Raw genomic sequence first — 19,723 nt, 5'->3', positions numbered from 1 at the left:
AAAATACCGTTAAATTCTGTGACATCATTAACCACTTGCCCTCGAAGTTAAACAGCTGGGATTGTATTTACAAACATGGAGGGGATTATGCGATCTGTATTTTTGTTGATGATTTCATTTATCTTTCAAAATTTTGTATTCATGCACCTTCTTGTGTCCCAGAGGCATCGTTACAGACGACTACAAACACAATTGTTAAACTATAGACGAAAAAATGTTAACGCTAGCATCCAAAGGCAGAGGCGCTACCTGCAGCTTAAAAAGACCGTAATGTTTACATATTTGGCTACAAAGAGTTCTGTGCGACGAACATGGGCATTTCCGCGGATCCACGGGAAAGTATTTTGGGGGAATATTTTGAATAACTTTGATGACGGTATGTGGATGCAGCATTTTCGCATGTCAAGAAACACATTCGAGTTCGTGCTGCAGCTACTAAGTCCATCTCTAAAACGGAAAACTACCGGCTGGCGAAAACCGCTGGAACCCCGACTGAGACTTGCTGTTGTGTTGTGGTGGTACGCCACCCCGAGTGAATACAGGACCATATCTTGCTTGTTTGGCCTTGGAATTTCTACTGTCTGCATGCTTGTTCGTCAGGTAGGCTACGTCAATTTTATTTGTAGTAGAACTCTAGATATATGTGATTAATACGCAAATAAAATGTTATCTATCTATCTATCTGTCTGTCTATCTATCTATCTATCTATCTATCTATCTATCTATCTATCTATCTATCTATCTGTCTATCTGTCTATCTATCTATCTATCTATCTGTCTGTCTATCTGTCTATCTATCTGTCTGTCTATCTATCTATATTAAAAACTCATTCATTTTCACAAGAGTAGCTTATAGTTTTAAAGTTGTTCACCTAAAAGTTATTTGCTATTCATTTACTTTGTAAAATAGCAAAGAGCGTTGTAAAAAATGAAACAATGTAACACAAATGTAGCTAATCAGTTTAACTTCACCATCACAGGTAACAAATGCCCTGAAGACCCTTTGCGAGCGCTTTATATGCCTGCCCAAAGGAGAGCGTCTCCAAAAAACCATTGATGGCTTTTTTGCCCGAGGCTACAAGATGTGCGCAGGTGCCATCGATGGGTGCCACATACCCATCCTTAAACCTCACGTGGACCAGGCTGCCTACTGCAACCGTAAAGGTTGGCACTCTATAGTGTTGCAGGCCGTTGTGGATCACAACTTTTGGTAAGTAAATGTAAATATGTGAGAAAGTATATAGTTCTTAACACATACTGATTTGTGCCACAGCTGCCCAAGTATTCGTGATGGCCAAAACTATTGTTTATGTTTCTTTAATGGGTAATCCATATAAGTCACAGTAGAGTTTCTAATGCTAAAATATAGTATTTAATTTATTGTTTAATTAAAATGCAATGCGGTTTATATTGTATTTATACCCAATTACATGCTTTTACTTGTGGTAGAAGAAATATTTTAATGATTTAATTTATGTTTGATTAATGTCTTAACCTCTGAAAGAAAGTGAAATTTATACAAATTTGTGGTATAAAAACATGATTTGATCAAATGTTATTTTATTTTGTTATTTGCCTAATAAATAGCAGTACAGTTTTTAGTTTACATTTTCTTCACACAAAATATTTATTGTTTTCTTATCACAAGCCTTCTAGATGACATGCTGATATTGCAGAAACCTGTTCCAGTAATGTACTACATAAGCTATATGCTTACAGTGCTATTGTTATCTAACTTTGATAATTAACTGTTCGCACATGGACATTTGTTAAATGCTGTTTATCTTTATATAATATTTATGTTTTGTTTTATTAATATTGAGATAATTATTATTTTTTCAGTTTTACGGGTGTGTATGTGGGTTGGCCAGGTCGAACTCACGATGCAAGAGTGCTAGCCAACTCACCTATATACCAAATGGCTGAGGCTCATGATGGGTATTTGTTTCCTCGTGAGGTACACCTTTTATAATATTATTAAGTATTACTTATTTTATTAAAGTTGACTAAACATATATTTATGTATTAGTTAACATGAACTAATGGTGAACAACTAAATTAAGCATTACATAATCTTAAATGAACTTAATCTAATGCACCTCTTTTCATTAACAACTTAATTAGGTAATGTTTATTTACATGAACACTCTACGCATACATATATTTGTTAATGGATTAGATAACTTGACCTAAGACAATTTTTTTTTGTACTGAATTTTTGCTAATGTAAACCTACAGTAAATTAAAATATGAGTAGTTAACATTAACAAAGATTAAGTTATGCTTAACAGATGTGTTTTTCATTGTTAATGCATGTTAATCCAACCTTATTGTAAAGTGTTACCAAATATGTCATTATGTGCTATCAATATGTGCTCTAAATTCTAATAAACAGCTAATATGCTTACTATATACCATTAGTTAATCGTGAGAATTGGTGGACAATTATGACAAATGTTATTAGAACTATTATTGTGCAGCAGTGTTTGGCAAGTTACTTTAAAAAATAATTAATTACGAATTACAGTTTCTCTGAATGTATACCCTATATTTTATGAACAAATTCCAACTTCAATTTTTCTTAAGCATGATCAATCTTGATGAATCTAACCTTTTTTAGTTGAAATTTATTCTGCAAAATATATTTAAAGCAAATACTAAAGAAATACATATATAACAAATACAGTTGTTTTGATTTATACCGAACTGTCAAAATTATTTACATAATTTAAGGGAAGTATATTATAATCATCTGCAATTAAATTGCATAAAATTAACGTAACAATAAACTCTTACTTGACTTTTGTTAGCAGAGAAGTAATCTAATTACAGTAGCAAGTTACTTTTTAACTCATTACATCCAAACACTTTAATGCAAGATATTTCCAAGTTTCCTAAAACAAGCTTAATTTAAAACAACCACTATAATTATTTTATAATATTTTTTACAGAAATCTACAGTGGTGGATGGAGTGGAGGTTCCCATACATCTTATTGGAGATGCGGCATACCCCCTTAAAAAATGGCTGATGAAGGGCTTCCTGAATCACCAAATTCTAACACCTGACCAGTCTCACTTCAACTTCTGTCTGAGTTCAGCTCGAATGGTTGTTGAAAATTCCTTTGGCCGACTTAAAGGACGCTGGAGGTGTTTACTTAAACGCAACGATGTTGACATAAATATTATGTCTGATATTGTTGTGGCTTGCTGCATCTTGCATAACATTTGTGAGCTCAGGAAAGAAAGATACCTGCCTGAATGGAACACTGACCTCCAGTGTGATGTTTCTGCTGATGTTACTGACAGAGAGCACAACAGAATTACTGATGATGCACAAGCAGTTCGCAGAGCATTAGTATCACTGCTGAGTTAAAGTTAATCCAAAAAATATTACTCACCCTCCTGCTGTTTTAAACCTACTTTTACTTCCTCCTGCTGAACACAAAGAAGGGTATTTTGAAGAATGTCGGTAATCAAACAGTTGCAAGGAATCTCTGAATTCTATAGAATGAAAAAAATATATATAAAATGGAGGTTGAAGTTGCCTTTGTTCCGATTACTAACGATCTTCAAAATACCTTTCTTTGTGTTTACCAGGAGGAAAAACTGCAAGGCAAGTTTTGAACAACATGAGGGTGAATAAATGATGACAGATACTATTTCTTTGCATTTGGCATTTTCTTAAACGGCTAGCCTGATATTTTGTGTGCATGTCCACGCTTTGTGTATTCCAGTTATTTTGAACTTGATAAGAAAACCTTCTGCAAATGGATTTAAACTGTTTATTTTAGCTGGCCATGAAGCAACAAAAATCTTAACATTTTATGAATGTATTATAGTTACATATTTTGTTCATCATAAATAATATTTAGATGGTATCAACTCAATATGAACATTTATACTTTTGTGGATAGAACAAATACTTACTGTACTGCACAAAATACATATTGGTTTGTGGAAACAGAAGCAATAATAACACATATAATCAACTAATTCTCATTAAAAAATTATTTAAAATGGAAGTGAACTGTTTTATTTTAATTTAGTCTTGCAAATCTTCCAAGAATGAAGGTTTGAACTGAGGATGGTGAGAGGCATCTTCATCTTGTCCTGGAGGGTGATATGGTACCATGTAGCTAGTACTAGGGCTTGGAAAATTGAAGCTGTGAGGATGTTGGTACAGTGGATTTAAGGGAAGAGAAGTTGCCAGGGGTGGACGCATCATAATGTCCTTTAGGAGGTTCCCTTGGAACTCCATCATCTCCTTCCACATTGCCATCATGCTTGCCCTTTCTTCCTTCTGCTCTTCCTTTGCCTCTTTGCGCAACATTTCTTCATACTCTCGTTGCTGCTGAACACGGAGTGCTTCTTGCTCTCTGAATGATGTTTCCATAGTGTGTAACACTGTAGTTATGGAGTCAACAATGTGATCTTTGTTTTTTTTTGCCTTCTTCCTTGGTGGCTGAGTGAAACCTAAAAAAGGAGGATAAAAAACCCAACACAATCAATATTTTAAGTAACTAGGCATGGTTGACCCAAAAAAAACTGTTATGATTTACCCACTTCTAACTTGTTACAAAAACCTTTTTTGAAGAAAGCTGAAAACCTGTAACTACTGACTTAGGTAAACAAATACCATGGAAGGCAATGGTTACAGTTTTTCAACAATCTCCAAATATCTTATTTTGTGCAGGATAGATAAATATTTAATAATATATTTAATACAAATAAAAAACACAAACTGGTTTATAACAAGTTAAGCATGAGTAAATGATGATATTTTTCAGTTTTGGGTAAACTATCCCTTTAATGTTGACTGACAAATGCAATATAGCTTGTTGTTAGTTCATAATGCATTTAACCAAAGTCTACATGTGCAGCTTTGAAAATGTAAAAAGTTGGATTTGAAATTAATGCTACTAAAATACAGTTCTTTGTTAGTTCCTCTTATCTACTACCAACATACAAACATCTTACTATAAAGTATATTATAATTTACATCCCACATGTAAATATACTTAAGTGATTTATATTAAATGCTAGTTTTTTTTTAAAACACTAGTAAATAAATGTGCAATGTGCTGTATATATTATATTATTTACAACACTTTGTTAATGAATGCTCCAGCAAACTGTAGTATTACCTGACATATAGTGAATAGTATCTCACACACACACACACACACACACATTTACATATATATAGTTGTAGAAAACTACAGTATTGGGTAATGTGTTTATATTCATAAAATTGTTACCATAGCATAGGTTAATAAAAATACTTTACTATAGCATAGTTCAAAAACACAACAGCATTTACTGTAAATTACAGTAGCATTGTATGTGGAAAAAAAGAAACAATAATATTTCCATACACGTTTTACGTTATGTCACACATTTATTAGGTAAACATTTACATAATTTTACCCACCTGTAACACAGTCCATCTGCTCAGCATCAGAAGGTGGTACCTGAGTTTCTGTCATTTGAGTCGAAGTACTTCCTTCCTTCACACGAGTCCTCGGGGGCGTTAGGTTCAGGATCAACTGAATTTAAACTACTGGACAATGCCACGGGGTTTGTAGAATGACTAGACCCCCAGATAGACTGGCAAAGATCAAAATAGGCCCAGGAAATTCTGCCACTTCCACTTTGTTTATGGTGATCGTTTACTTTGAGAAATTTTAGCCGTAGTGTTTTTAATTTGCTAATGACCTGACTCTTGGTTCTGTGGATGCCTTGTTCACGCAGACGGTTTGTTATTTTATCATAGGTTACCGCATCACTAACGGTTCCTTTTATATGACGACTAATCTCTTCGTCCGCTCGGATAGAGAGAAGGACTTTAATTTCATTGTCGTTCCAGTTTGATGCCATTACTTTTATTTTTGTAAACCGCGCGTCAGCTGTTTGTAGCTCTACTATTTGTGAATGAGTCAGCTGTTTGTGAATGCGTCATCAGCGTAGGAATGTTCTGATTGGCCGGAGTACACACCTTACGTCAGCACGTTCTAGGACTCGTACGTGCCATTCCGGCAATGTTCCTTCTGCGTTCACACAGCGCAGCATTCCGGCAAATTACCGGTAATGTTACAACTTCTCTTTCCGGAAAATAGCCAGAACGAATTTACCGGTATTTTCAAAAAGGGACTGTTCACACATACGGACCTTTCCGGAAAATTGCCGGCAATTTTCCGGAAAGGTCTGTATGTGTGAAAGGGGCTATTGTGTTTCTCTGCTCCCTCTGCATCTGTGCAAAAAAAAAAAGAAAAAGAAAAAGAAAAGAAAAGAAAGTAGGGAATTTCTAAATTTACTTTGACCTGTATTTCTTTGCAGACAATGCAACAAACATTATTTGTTGCTCATGTTTTTATATATATATATATATATATATATATATATATATATATATATATATATATATATATATATATATATATATATATATATATACATATATAATTTATTTATTTATTTATTTATTTTTTAAATAAACATAGCCTCATCAGTCTTGCACAGCAGTGCATATGTTACAGCTAAGTTTGTCTATAAAGTAGTGTGTTATTATGTTTCAATTAACTGTCTGTATATTTAAACATGTAAATAATTAAACAACTTTTCCTGCTTTAAGGATTTGAGATTCTTTCTCTATGTCAATGATAATAACAATTTAATGGAGTCAGATTAATTGTACCAGTGAATACCAGTGAAGTGGACACTGATGAATTTGACCTGTTAAAATTCAAATGGCTGCAGAGCTAGAAATCACCAAAAGTGTCTATCTAACCTAACAAGGCACTTCTCAGTGTTTAGCCTCTAAAACTTTGTCAAAGCAAATAATATTAAAGGGTCCAAGGTCCACTTAACAGAACTAAGAACTAACAGAACTGCTACAACATTGCAACTGTTGACCATTCTGAGCAGGAGCTTTCATCTTATATACAGCTAGTTTAAGTTGACACTGTTTTTCTTGAAAAAGTACTTCGCCGATGTCATAATGTGAGGCATAAGTTTTGCACTGTAACTATTAACTGGCTTCTTTTTTACACAATGCATAATTTAAGACTTTAAAGTCTTTTTCACAGTTTAACTTGTTGAGTTGGTTGTTTTTGGCTATTGTTCTGACTAAAAAAAAATGGAAGCCCTGATTAAACATCTACTGTATCCTTCTTTTTTTTTTTTTTTTGCAATATCTCCAACCAACATTCTTAAACAAAGGTATGTCTAGATGAAATCAAACTAACATGCAGTCAGCAGATTGAGGAACCTAACATTATGGTAATGGCTGTGAGGCCATGTCCAAGTGGCAGACTTTCATGCAGCAATGTAAAGGCAGAAAAATAAAAATGAGTAATATACTAATTATAAAATGACATAAATACCTAAATACATAAATTGTGTAAAGTTATCAAAAGTCAATCACCTTTTCTTCACCGTATAATTTACACAAACAGCAGATTAAAGTTACTAAGTTAGTTATTTATGCAGCGAATCTCATTTTCTCATTCTGATTTTTTGAGTAACATTAAATAACAGAGGTGAGACTTTAAGACCGAATGCATAGACTTTCTACATTTTTACATATTATGAATGTGTATAGCCTATAGACAGTCATGGGAAAAAGATTCAATCAAACACAGCTGATCCAAACAATTGAGTTGTTCAAAAGAGCTATGTTTAATTAGGGTTGAAACAAAACTGTGCAGAGCTGCAACCCTTGAGGAATTGACCTATGTTAGAGCTATAGTTAAACTAATTAACGTCACTAAAAAAGCGTGCTGTTTTCTCGTTGACGTATTTGTTCTTATTCGCTCGCCGTAGTAGTAACGAAATGGAGATCCCGCCCATCTTCAGTGGTCGCGTCCCAATACATCCTCGTATTACACGCACTTAAGTGCTAAATGATGGCTTCGCTATTTCACTTTAGCCTACTATGCGTAGATGTGGATCAGGACTGGACGAGGGCATAAGCTTGTCGTGACACATTTTAGACAGACTCACGGAAACTCTAAACACGCTCAAATAATTTGGCGGTTAGAAGGAAGTTGCTGTGCCCACACATTGTAAATATTTTAACAAGTCACGTTAGGCTTAAGTTAATTTATAGCTCGCATACAGGTCAAATCTAATTTCGAACACTATGCTTTGAATGGGTTATAGAGTTATCTGTTGCTCAATCTTGACGCTTTTAACGTTAGCCTGCTAACGTTACTGTGTTTAGCGAAATGTCTAAACTTAAGAAAACAGATGGTAAATACCTGTGGTGGTGTCTCTTGTGCCTCAAATTCAAACCGGATAACGTTTCCGTCACCAAAACAACGAAACATCTGAATCTGGGAATGTAAGTCTTATCTTTATTTTCTTCACATCCGAATAGCTTCTATGTTAGCCCGTGTTATCCAGAATGTAGTTTAGTTCTTGTGACTATTATGTATAATTGACCTAATTAATCTTAGTTTTCTTTAATTTTATCAGCAGGACTTTTAACTTCGGTAAAAGGTTGTTTATAGATCTTTAATATTTCTTGAGTTACAGCCACAAACATTGATTATAATTTTTCCATCACTTAACGTTAGTGTGATCTATGTAAATATTTTAATAGAATAAACGAGATATATCTCTAGTTTCAACATAATTTGTTGTTCAGACATTTCTCTTTAACGTTAGTAGGAAAAAATATATTAACAACTATATGCAAGTTGCCCTTCATTTGGTTTTTGAAGGGTACAATTTGACAGTTTATTCGTGGGGCCATATTGACAAAGACATACCGATAGAAATAGAAAAGATAAGGCTCTAAAGTTGTATGCAAAAAAGGACATGTTTGTTTAGAAACAGAATTCAAAAGGAAATTGAGATATTTTAATGCATCAGAGTATGACTTCAAAACAACATTTGCAAAGAAGAACATTTTTCTCAAATTATATCAAGAAGTTTAATGTTTGAATAAAACCAAAATTTTTGTATCTATCTATCTATCTATCTGTCTGTCTGTCTGTCTGTCTGTCTGTCTGTCTGTCTGTCTGTCTGTGTAAATAAAACTATATGCATGTTATTATATTTTTTTATAGGAACATGTTTGACAAACCAAACAAAGAGGCATTCTACATTGTCATTCACTTTTTATTTAATAAACTGAATCCCACTCGTGCCCAAGACGTCTTCAGGTAGAACTATATAGTCATATTTAAATGTTTCCTTCTTATTCTGTTGTAATTTGACATTCCAAATTTAAAAATATTTTTGTTTGCTTAGAAATTGCTGGCTAGTTTGGGATCATAAAAGTGATGCTGAGTTTCGCAAGGTGGCTTTTGCATGGCTCCAGGAGATAGCGGTATGTGGTGTTTTATATACAATATTCTGTTACTAGTCTGCCTGTTGCATTGCTAGAGAATCTTTACAGACAAACTGTATTATTAATATAACTGATATAATGTTACAGTTATAGGATTGTATAACTGTATAAATGTTTAAGGTACAGATATATCTGAATGAATTTGATTGTTTCACTACTGATATTTCCATTTTATTCAATACTGTTTTTCACTCTGTGCAATTTTCACATTTTTGTTTGAGTTAATTTCGTATTTAATATTTAGAATGAAGAAGGCAGTGCTTTTCCTAAGGTGGCTGCATCACATTTGCTGTCTGCTTTTGGACCCAAATTTATCAACTTGATGCTTCACTTAGCTAAACACGTCATGCTGAAAACAATGAAGACATTTAACACTGGTATGTAATTATTATTAGTTCCTAACCACTGAAAGTACCCAGGGCTGTTTTATAGAACAATTTTCATGTTAAACGTATGTGTTTAAATTGGTTATATTTGTTACACATTTGTTGCATCGTCAATTAGATGGCATGTGGGTTCCTGAGGCTGCTGCGGTACCAGCAAGTTCAGAGGAGATGGAGTTAAAAAGATTTCAGCTGGTGAAGAGACAGTTCCAGAGAGTGACTGTTGAGCAGGACTTTCTTATTCAAGACTATCAGAAAAGAGCTAAGTATGTGTCCTAAATCCTAAATTCACAACTCTTAAATTATAATACATTTTTTAGGTAGTGTCCTATTGTAAGATGTTGAGTCTTCTAGTTAGATGATTTGCTTCCATTATAAAGGTTACCTCAATACTGCATGAACGGCTGACACATGCGAACACCTCCAGGTGTCACTATAGTTTTAGAATCCGTGACTCTTCATTGATTTCTTTTTATTCAACCTCCTTCATTTTATGCTCCTCCTGATGTTGAAATAAAATAGTATAGGGCTTTGGCTGCACATTTAATCAGAACTATGCATTTAAAAGTATGGTTTTTATTTCACATTTAAAAAGTAAAATAAACAACACTTTTATAATTAAATAGGTTTAAATGGGTGGTCCACTACAATATCATATATTAAACTTTAGTTAATGTGTAATGTAGCTGTGTGAACATAAACAGCATCTCTGAATGTAAAATGCAAAGAGAGACCTTGGCTTTTACAGAGTTAGCTTAACAAAGCCTACAATGAACAAACTTTGGGGACTACAAAAAGATACATCCGGACCAGTGGGTCACAAAGATATTTTTACTGAGCACACACACTGCACAGCTAAGGGGTGTGGCCAGAGGCACTGTTATGTTAACTTACAGCAGTGAAAGCTAAAATACTGTCCAAACGCTGCTATTTCCACAGAACTTCCTTCGTTTATGTATTTAGGCTTCCAAAGGATACGACACAAAGAGAGAAGTGCTTCAAGTTTATAAGTATACATGACAGACAGCACAATCTAACTAAAATTATGCTTGCTGTTTGAGCATTTGTTGTGATATGGTGCTTTCCTTTTTAATATTAAGATTTTTTTTTTATATTGCAATAGGCTACTATTGACATCGTTGGTAAAATATTTAGCCTTTTACTAAATTGATTAATTTTATTAAATTAAAGCCTGATATTTTCCTGCAGGTTTGATGCAGACTAAGCTAAACCATCTGTTTCCAGTTTTACTTAATAATCCCTCTCCAAATCTCGCTGTGAGTGAGACGGAGAAAGTTCAAAACAAGGTCCGCTTATATGCTTCAGCGCCAAAACCCAAACAGGTCTGTTAAATAAAATATTAATAGATACAATTACAGTGAAATTTTTCACAGCTACAGAGTAGCCTATATTAGGCTAAATCATTTGCTGTTAATGACAATCTACATTGCGTAAGTTTAACTTTTATTAATTTAATAAACTACTTTGACCACAATGGGCCAGGCTTTAAAAATATTTGTAGCACTTAAAATGTTCCCATTGGAAGAATAAACTCAGTTTGAGGGATGGGATAACAAACTCATTGTAAGAATAATCTTACGGAGTGGCGCACGTTGTCTTTGCACATGTAGCCAGTAGTGAATGAAAGAGCTTGATGCATTGGAGACAAAGCGTGCAGCGATGCGGTATCTGCAAACATTTGCAAAACAGCAGCTCAAATGGAAGAAATATGTGCGTTGAGGATTTGTCCAATGTATTGTTGAGGCTTTTCTAATGAAACATTTCAGATAGGCATACTTTGTGTGTGAAGAGCAGGTAATAACCCTGTCCACTCCAGTATTGTGAATATGATCTGATCTAACAGACACAGCGCAACATGATGTAGAAACACCAATGAAATTAACTCCTGCTGCAGGTCAAAATTAACCTGTTTAATGCAAAACTAAATGCATTTCTGCACTAATTATTTAAACTAACAGGAACAAATAGTCTTGGAAGAAGTTTTTCCTGTTGTCATAAATGCGACAAGCAGTTTGAATTGTGGATGAATGGAGAATGATTGACAGGCGCAGTGGCGGGAAGCTCTGAAGTGAACATGAATTTAACCACGTGAATATCCATCTGTACTTCACATTAAACTGTAGAATGGCTTCAGAACATTTAGGATATAGTAGGCCTACATGACAACGTTCTGGTCCCTTATAATAGGCTACCTTCATGGCTTAGTTGGCTCATAAACAGAATATAGCGCACGCACAAGATCAGATTTGGATTAGTACCAGCTGGCCGATATCCGCTCCAGCAAACATATGCGGTATCGAACCCATATCCAATTCAAGTATTGGGATCAATGCATCCCTCGAACACACATTGTTTTGTATCTCATAAACACAACTAAGCCTTAAAATTACATTCTGGACCACCTCTTTAAATAAAAAAATAGTACAGAAAACTTTTAAATAAACTAGTTACTTGGTAAACTAGTAGAGATGAAAATTGCCAAAGAACTATATAAAACAACAGTAATAATTACCTGTTAGTTAACATTAAATTATTAACAATGAGCAGTAACTATGGGTTTTCTTGATTAACATTTAATCACAATAAACCAGTTTGTTGTTAAACTTGGCAAATAAATGAATGAATGTTAACGTAACTATAAATTTTGTATCAAACAATAATCCTAAAAAATATTTTAGTCTTTAGTGCATGTTGTAGGTCAGATTAAAACTGTTTGAAAATAAATACCAGAGTATGTTAACATGTTAAACATGTTTTTGAAAAAAAGTTTTATAATACCTTCAAAGAACCCAAATAATTTAAAATTGGGAACTTTTCTTAGTATTTTGTAGGTTGTACATGTACTTGTACAAATGTGTGCATTGTGTGCTTTGAGTGTGTGCTGACATGAGCAACTCGTTATGGTGCCTACTCAAGAGCATCTTAGACTAGTTATCGCAGACTTCGGTTCAGGAGTACTTGCTCTTTGTGACCTTTTGGTCAGAAAAAGAATAGCAAGTCCACTGCAGAAACACTGTTGTTTCTCTCTTTTACACTTCAAGTTGTGTCTCTGTCACCTATTAAACCTCCGTACAACAACAAGCTGTTTTTCACTGTGCATGAACAGGAATTTAGTTCCAAAGTTTTGCCTCTTCTTAAATGTCTGAGTCTGAGGCAAGGTGCTCTTACTGTAGTATGTGCTTGTCTTGTTGCTCAGGTCAGAAGGGCCTGATTCAGGAAAAGGAATAAAAATTAATGATACTGCTTATGTTTCAGGCTTTCCCCATATAAGGAAGAGATTGTATTGTATCAGCCAATTAATTGGTGTATTTTTAGATCATCATTACACCTAAGCTGTCTTTACAGTTTTTTTTCCCCTACTATGTAAGCCAGCATTACATGTGCAACCATGTCTTTTTTACCCCCAGAGTTTTGGAAAAGTCTTTGAGGGACCTTGATGCAGAGAATGCCAAATATGACAGTCTGCTTAAGTAAGCACCTCATTATTGACACTTCTCAAATAAACAGAAATAGCATAGATGTCTATCATTTTACTTCACTTAACTTTATTTTTTTGCTTGTAGAGAACATGACAGCATCACAGATTTGAAAGAAGTCATTCTTGCAAAAGTCCAGAAGGTTTAATTTATAAGAATTATTGTCTTTTTTTTACTAATATAATTTTTATGAATATATTACTGTAATTTGTTTTCATTCTAATCATATTGATTTTGGTACTATTAGCTGCGAGGCCTTTGGAATGAGGTAGACAGATTCTTATCCAACCATCAAGGAAAGCGAGACATAGTGGCAAGTGTGATCAATGGACAGGTGGACCAGTACATCTTGTGTGGACAGGAGTTGAATGTAAAGATGCCTGCGGCTTTGCGTGAAAGGATGGAACGTCTATCCCACCAGGTGAGCGCTTCATGCAAAAATTGTGAAGGAAAACTTCAGCGTTCTAATTTTGGAGATCGGACATATAACAGTACATTCTGTCTCTACAGTCCAGTGCTGTTAGGTTGTATGAGGGAGGGCAGCCTGTCCTTGTGCGTTTGCTGGCACTTTTGAATGAAGGATTACACGTTCTTCGTGAGGAGAGAGAGAAAATTGTAGGGCCGAGTGTACAGCTTCAAAACCAAGATGTCCAGGAGCATGCATTGCTTTTCACACGCTCAAAAGAAAACCTCAATCTTATAAGGTAACAATAAATATACCTGTCATTTATTTGCCTTTTATATTTAGAAAAAGTGTTGTAATGATGGTGAGGTACAGTTCAGTTTAGTTTTTGTAATTTATTTAAACCATAAAGTAACAAAGGTAAAACAAACTTTTTTTTTTTTTTTTAAATCAACCATCAATCAGAACTAGTTTGAATTACATTGACACAATAAAAAAAAATAAATGAACAAACCAGGGATTTGAAAATCACTGTCAGCTGTGAGTTAATTGATCAACATCAGGTTTAATTCATGAGTTGCTAGTTTAAATCTGTGACCACGCCCTCTGTGTTAAGAGTCTACTGAAATATAAAGGTATGTGAAGGGACAAAGTGAATTTGGGACCTTTACTAATTATTAAGCTCAATATTGATCAAACTATTGATTAGATTAAATGGTTTTTGTGAAAATTTACTATTTTACTTTTTTTTCTAGGTGGAAATTGGTCAAAGAAGATGCAGCAGAGATCAAGGTTTCCATTGGGAAGCTAGAGGAAGAATGGGAGTGCAAGTGGGCAAACTGTTTGAAAAATACACCCCTCACGTGTTTTCTTGAAGAGGATCCTGTAAGTGGAGTCACAACAACTTTTCTTGTTTTATTTCTATGTTGTGCATTTTTTTAAGGTTGTTTAGGGTACTGGTTTCTTTTGTGTCAGATTTTACAGAAGTAACACATTTGGTTTAGTTTCTTTTGCTTTAAAATGATCAGTTTTCTGCATCTCTTAACAGGTTCTTGACTTAGTATCTCCAATGGTTGCTCTCTCATTTGAGCCAGCTTCTGAGGCTAGCTTTCAGGCTAGTGTCATTTCACAGTATCCATGTAAACCACATGGTAAGTTTACAGCTCAAGTTGCTCCTTGAATAATATTTTTCCCCATAGAGATGCTGCAAATTTTTTTTCTCTTGCTTTCAAGACCTGCTTGAGCAGCCATCAAAAGAAAAACTTGATACCACAGTGGCAGTCGTTCATTTGGAACAAGAAGTTCACCTGAAGCCAGAGATCAAAATGTATGGTACAACTTTATCTTGTTTTTTTTAGATGGTAAAACTTCAGAAAAGATCTTGTTTGCGTGACAATACATCAAAACACGTTATTTACAGATCTTCTGTGGCAACTGAAGATCAGGATGTCCTTGTGCCCTCTGATAGCTGCTTTTCACCAGAACATGTGACTTGTGGGACACCACCATGTGAAACTATTCTGTCTGTGATTGAGACACCCAGTCCAAAACAGGTAGTTTTCTCCATAGAGATGTCTGCAGAGACCAGCAATCCTTGCATGCATGGATGAAAGGCTGCACATTATGACACGTTTTGTTTGCTACACAAATAAAAACATCTACTTTTTTTAACAAGTTGGGGTAAAGTAAAAGTTTATTTTACTTTTTACTTTGAGTACAGAACTGTCTGTAGTTTGTAATTTGCTATTTAATTTATGCCATGTTTAGCAGCACAATAGTTTACTCGAATTTGTTTTTAGATCCAATAAAAAAGACAGATTTCAAGGTTGATGAGGCTGTAACTATAAAATGCACACAATTCCATGCAAGTAATGGAATGCATGCTTGTTGTACTAGATATGAGTTTGCGTTGTTGAAGCTAATCATTTTTTGGATGTTTATAAAATTGTTGTGGTATTGATTTTAACATTTTAGTTTTCGTTTTTCTCTTTTGCAGCCTTGCCACACAAATCTGCACTCCAAGCCAAAGGCCTCTGTATTAAAGACCAAGGCTCAAATTCTAGACTTAGAGTGTGACAACTTGGCAAGTCAAGTATGTGTGTGTTTTTGACTAAATAAGTTTTGCTTCGTTGCAGTATAATAATACATAAAAATTATGCCATGTAGCACCAACTAAACTGGCTATGGTGGTGGGTTGTAGTTTTACATTTTTTGCAGTGGGAAACTGATACAAGGGCAGTGTTAAGCAGTACTCTACCCTTCACAAGTTTTCCCTATATCAAACCTGCTCTCTGATGACCGGTGCGAGTTGAGAGAAATCGCCACGGACAGATACGGGGCAGACATACAGTCTTACATACTTGTTAATGCAAATGTACCCAAACCTAATTACGGTTTGGTTCTCAGTTTGCAGATGCAGTGATCATGAGTCCAGGTAATCAAAGAAGTGATGTAGACCTTGGACAGTTACTAAATGCCATATCGGATCCCTTTTCATCTAGGAAACAACTTTGCCGCACTCCTGAGAGTCTAAGTATGTGTTTGGTAGCCTAAACATGTAGTATTCTCTACTTTATTAGAAATGTTGTGTTTAAACATTTGGATTTTAACACAAACTATCTTTTAGTTAAAGATGTCAGAAGTTCATGGAGAAAAGCTGTGGAGGAAGGATTGGCTGAGAAGAAACAAGCGTCTTGGAATCAGCAAGACAGCCTTTCTTGGCTCAAGACACCCATGGCTAATATGAACAGCCCGTGCAAGACCCTAAATTTAGAGTCTTCCATGTCTTTTTCAACCAATCTTGACAATTGCACTTCTCCTCCTGTCCAGCAGGGGTCTACCCTTCACTCAACTTTGTCGTGGGACTCCTCACAAATGGAGGTGCTTACCAGTCAATGCTCAAGTGATGTTATTAAATTCAGCATTGCTCAAGAGGAGCCCCCAGACCTGTTTGATGTATCATTTAACAGCGACAGCTCTGTTGAGAATTCTGGTGAAAAAGCGAGGGATGAAGAACTTTGCTTGCCATCTGTTGGGTTGTGTTATCTTGATGAAACTCCCCAACTGACAGAACAACTGTGTTTGGGGGCTTCTTCAGATAAATCTGTTTTTAAAGATTCCCCAGTACATTTAAGTATGAGCAAAGATTTGAGCCACTGGACAACTGACCATTTTTCTCTTGATTTAGACAGACTTGAGAGTCTTTCTTCTCCTCCTCGTGCTGAAAATCTTACCCTTCCCAATTTAGTTAATGTCAATCTTGATGAATACTAATGTGTCTTAAACAACTGTAATTGTTTACATATTGGTCTTCTGAATGAAATTTTGCACACTGCTGTCGTGTGTTTTTGCAATAACCATTTTATTGTCTACTAACTTAATTTTTTTTCTGAACCATGTGAACTCTTACGTCATTTGTACTGAACTTTATGTACAAATTGTAAAACTGTCTCAAATGTGTATTTTGTTAATGTGTAATAAACCTCTTTTTGCTATTTCTGGTTATCTCGGAGTATTAAAATGCATTTGTTTTCCTTTTCTGATTATTATTTGTTTAAATGTACAACCAAGACGCACAATGATAGTATACAGATGTTATAATGGTTTGAAAGGTGGAAAAGCAGCAGGCACCTGTTAATCCTGATGCGCAGCGCACTAGCCTATAGATAAGTCAGAAGTGCAGAGCGGAAGAGAAATGTGGTGCAGCCAGTCACGCATGGGCGTGTTCACCCGCCTCCAGCAGTCAGTCCGAGAAACCCGAGAGCACACCAAAGTAACAAAACACAAACATGGCGCCTATTTGCTGCCGTACAGTCTAGCGCTGGACAGACAAAGTTTCCAGGATTAAACACGGCGCGCTCGCACTAAGTGGACGTTTAATTTCCGCTCGAAACGGAGTGAACGGGCTGCAAGTTACAACTTGCCTACATGTCAGCGTGTTGTACTCTAGTGATCTGAACAGCTGGTACGTATTGCTGGGTTTTTGAAGTTGCTTGATGTAGTCAAACGGATTAAGTTGCATTTTCTCCGGTTGGTGGTTTCAGGATGTGATATTTTCATACTGGTTGTCATCGAAGCGTGTCCAAGTCCGTGGACATTATATAATAAAACATGGTTTGCATTATGTTTAAAGTATGTTAAATGTGGTCGAGTTGTCTGGAGCTGCCCGATCTCTTGAAGATGCAACAGTTGGACAGCTCGTCCACAGGCCTCGATAGGGAGTAACTTACTGACTGTGTCAAATTTTAGCTTGCTGTCCACCTAGACAACACTTTAAGTGTTTGTCTAATACCTAGTTCGCTGATTTGAGAAAGCAGGGGTGTTTCAAATGAAGACTGCAGGGTGTGTCAGATTGCTGAAAAATACTAACGACACATCCGCCTTTAAATTATTGTTTTGACATGTTTACGTTTCATATTTGTACGCCACACTAGTTGCTGACATATCAGTAATGACATCGATGTTACAAAATGACTTTAAACAACACGAGTCATTTTGTTTACAGGTTACTTTATGATTGTCCTCGCTCGGTATACGTGTGTAGCTAAATATTTGGAACGAAAAAGTGCAAATGCGATCTTTGTTTTGTGAACATACGATTTAAAGGATAACTTTTGTACAAAAAGAAATAGATACTTGTAAAGTCCAGGTGACACAGACTGGTTCGATTGATCAATTGTTTAAGAGGTTTCAGGTTGCTTGAAATTGTTTGTTTTCTTTTGTCAAACACTTCTAAATCAATTGAGACATGAGTTTATGGAGGTAAAGTTGGTTTTATATTCGGATATTCAGACATTCTCCTTAATAATATAATTTCAGTAAAGTATTCTGTGCAAATTCTAAATGGGGAAATCATATTAGCAGCTAATGCTTAACAAAGTACAGTATTTTTCACAATGAATTAGATAATGGTAATGTTGTTTAGAAGTCATACTTGCATGCTACTTCCGATCGAACATTTAACGTAACATGGTAACCAATATAGAGACTGCTAAATGAAGGAATGTGCGAATATAAAACTAACTTTGACTATTGAAGTGTGCTGTGCGGGAGCATTCGTGACATGTATGTAACCCCCTGGTTTATGTTTACCTGTGCAGTGGGCCTTTGTACATTAATACTGAATTATAATGTCTAGGTTGAAAGGGTTGTGTGTATGTGGGCTGGCTGACCTTGTGTCCTGTTACATTTACTTGCCAAGGTTGAGTCAGGTGACTGAGATCATAAAAAGAGCTGTCCTCAGGAGTGGCTACAGGTAGTCGCGAGGGATTGTGGGAATGACAAATGGCCGGCCATGTGGCAGGAAGACAGAACCTCTCAAGTGAAAGGGAAACACATAACCACATAATAATACTGTCACAGTGCTTCGTTTTCCTCCAGCTTAACAACGTTTATATAGCCTTTTAAAAGTAGACTTAATAGTTATGTACAGGCTAAACTACATTTACTGTAAAACATACAATCTACAATTAAAATGTAACTTAATTTGTAAATAAAACTGAGATTGGATTATTTTACAGGGGCAATGAACTTGAGTAAAATGTACCCTGTTTTGTGTAATATTAATATTTTATACACTGCTAAAAACAACACTTTTTAATCAAAGGATAGCATTAAGTCAGTTAAACATTTGGGATATTAATCTGCTCAGTATATTAGGAGGGGAGTTGTTAGAAAATTTGAGCTCCTTTAGTGTTAATGAAAATAAGTAGATGGACAACAATGACCACGTTTACATGGACATCAGTATTTAAATTATTTTCTTTAATCTAGTTAAGAGAATAATAAGACTAAGGTGTGAGTTGTATAAATGTATGATCCTGTTCCACATGTTATAGCACTTAATTCGATTAACGTCATTGCGTCACCACACTATCTGCATTTCCTCCGTAGTTTCATGTAATTTCGGCTGTTTCATTTTTCATTTGTCAAACTGCAGTTTAGCGCTTTCACTGTCATTCACAAACATTTACAAATATTTCCAATAATTAGAGTAAGAGCTTAATTGCAATATGCCACAGTCATACCACCCTGCAGCCCAAGACCAGTTACTCACAAAAGCTAAGCAGGGCTGAGCCTGGTAAG

The 19,723-nt window shown here is 35.2% G+C and overlaps 2 protein-coding genes, 1 non-coding gene and 1 pseudogene across 5 annotated transcripts in view; 3 read left to right on the top strand and 1 right to left on the bottom strand.

Moving 5' to 3' along the window:
• Window positions 1-3,910: 3,910 nt before the first annotated feature.
• LOC147843217 (uncharacterized) lies at window positions 3,911-5,953 on the bottom strand (annotated as a pseudogene). Its single transcript, XR_015496296.1, has 2 exons — window positions 5,433-5,953; window positions 3,911-4,474 (listed from the first exon to the last, which is right to left on the bottom strand). The product of XR_015496296.1 is annotated as an uncharacterized LOC147843217 (transcript).
• A 1,966-nt stretch (window positions 5,954-7,919) lies between these two features.
• haus6 (HAUS augmin-like complex, subunit 6) lies at window positions 7,920-17,133 on the top strand. The gene is given in 16 exon segments (NM_001079974.1): window positions 7,920-8,342; window positions 9,073-9,168; window positions 9,257-9,335; window positions 9,601-9,733; window positions 9,861-10,005; window positions 13,168-13,230; window positions 13,324-13,378; window positions 13,484-13,657; window positions 13,747-13,940; window positions 14,395-14,524; window positions 14,688-14,790; window positions 14,873-14,966; window positions 15,060-15,192; window positions 15,636-15,731; window positions 16,046-16,172; window positions 16,266-17,133. Coding segments are annotated over 16 exon segments (2,385 nt in total). The 5' UTR covers window positions 7,920-8,226; the 3' UTR covers window positions 16,913-17,133.
• LOC137496269 (small Cajal body-specific RNA 8) lies at window positions 15,857-15,987 on the top strand. Its single transcript, XR_015496697.1, has one exon.
• A 250-nt stretch (window positions 17,134-17,383) lies between the features above and the next one.
• dennd4c (DENN/MADD domain containing 4C) overlaps window positions 17,384-19,723 on the top strand; it is an 84,133-nt gene continuing 81,793 nt past the window's right edge. For both annotated transcript variants that reach the window (XM_087261905.1, XM_087261904.1), the window contains exon 1: window positions 17,384-17,603. The gene's annotated coding sequence lies outside the window, so the exon portion shown is untranslated. The remainder of the gene's footprint in view (window positions 17,604-19,723) is intronic.

Source organism: Danio rerio, chromosome 7 (genome assembly GCF_052040795.2).
Source record: "Danio rerio strain M-AB ecotype USA chromosome 7, GRCz13ab, whole genome shotgun sequence".
NCBI lineage: Eukaryota > Metazoa > Chordata > Actinopteri > Cypriniformes > Danionidae > Danio > Danio rerio.
Note: the sequence above shows the minus strand (reverse complement) of the source record. Positions and strands in the feature narration are given on the sequence as shown.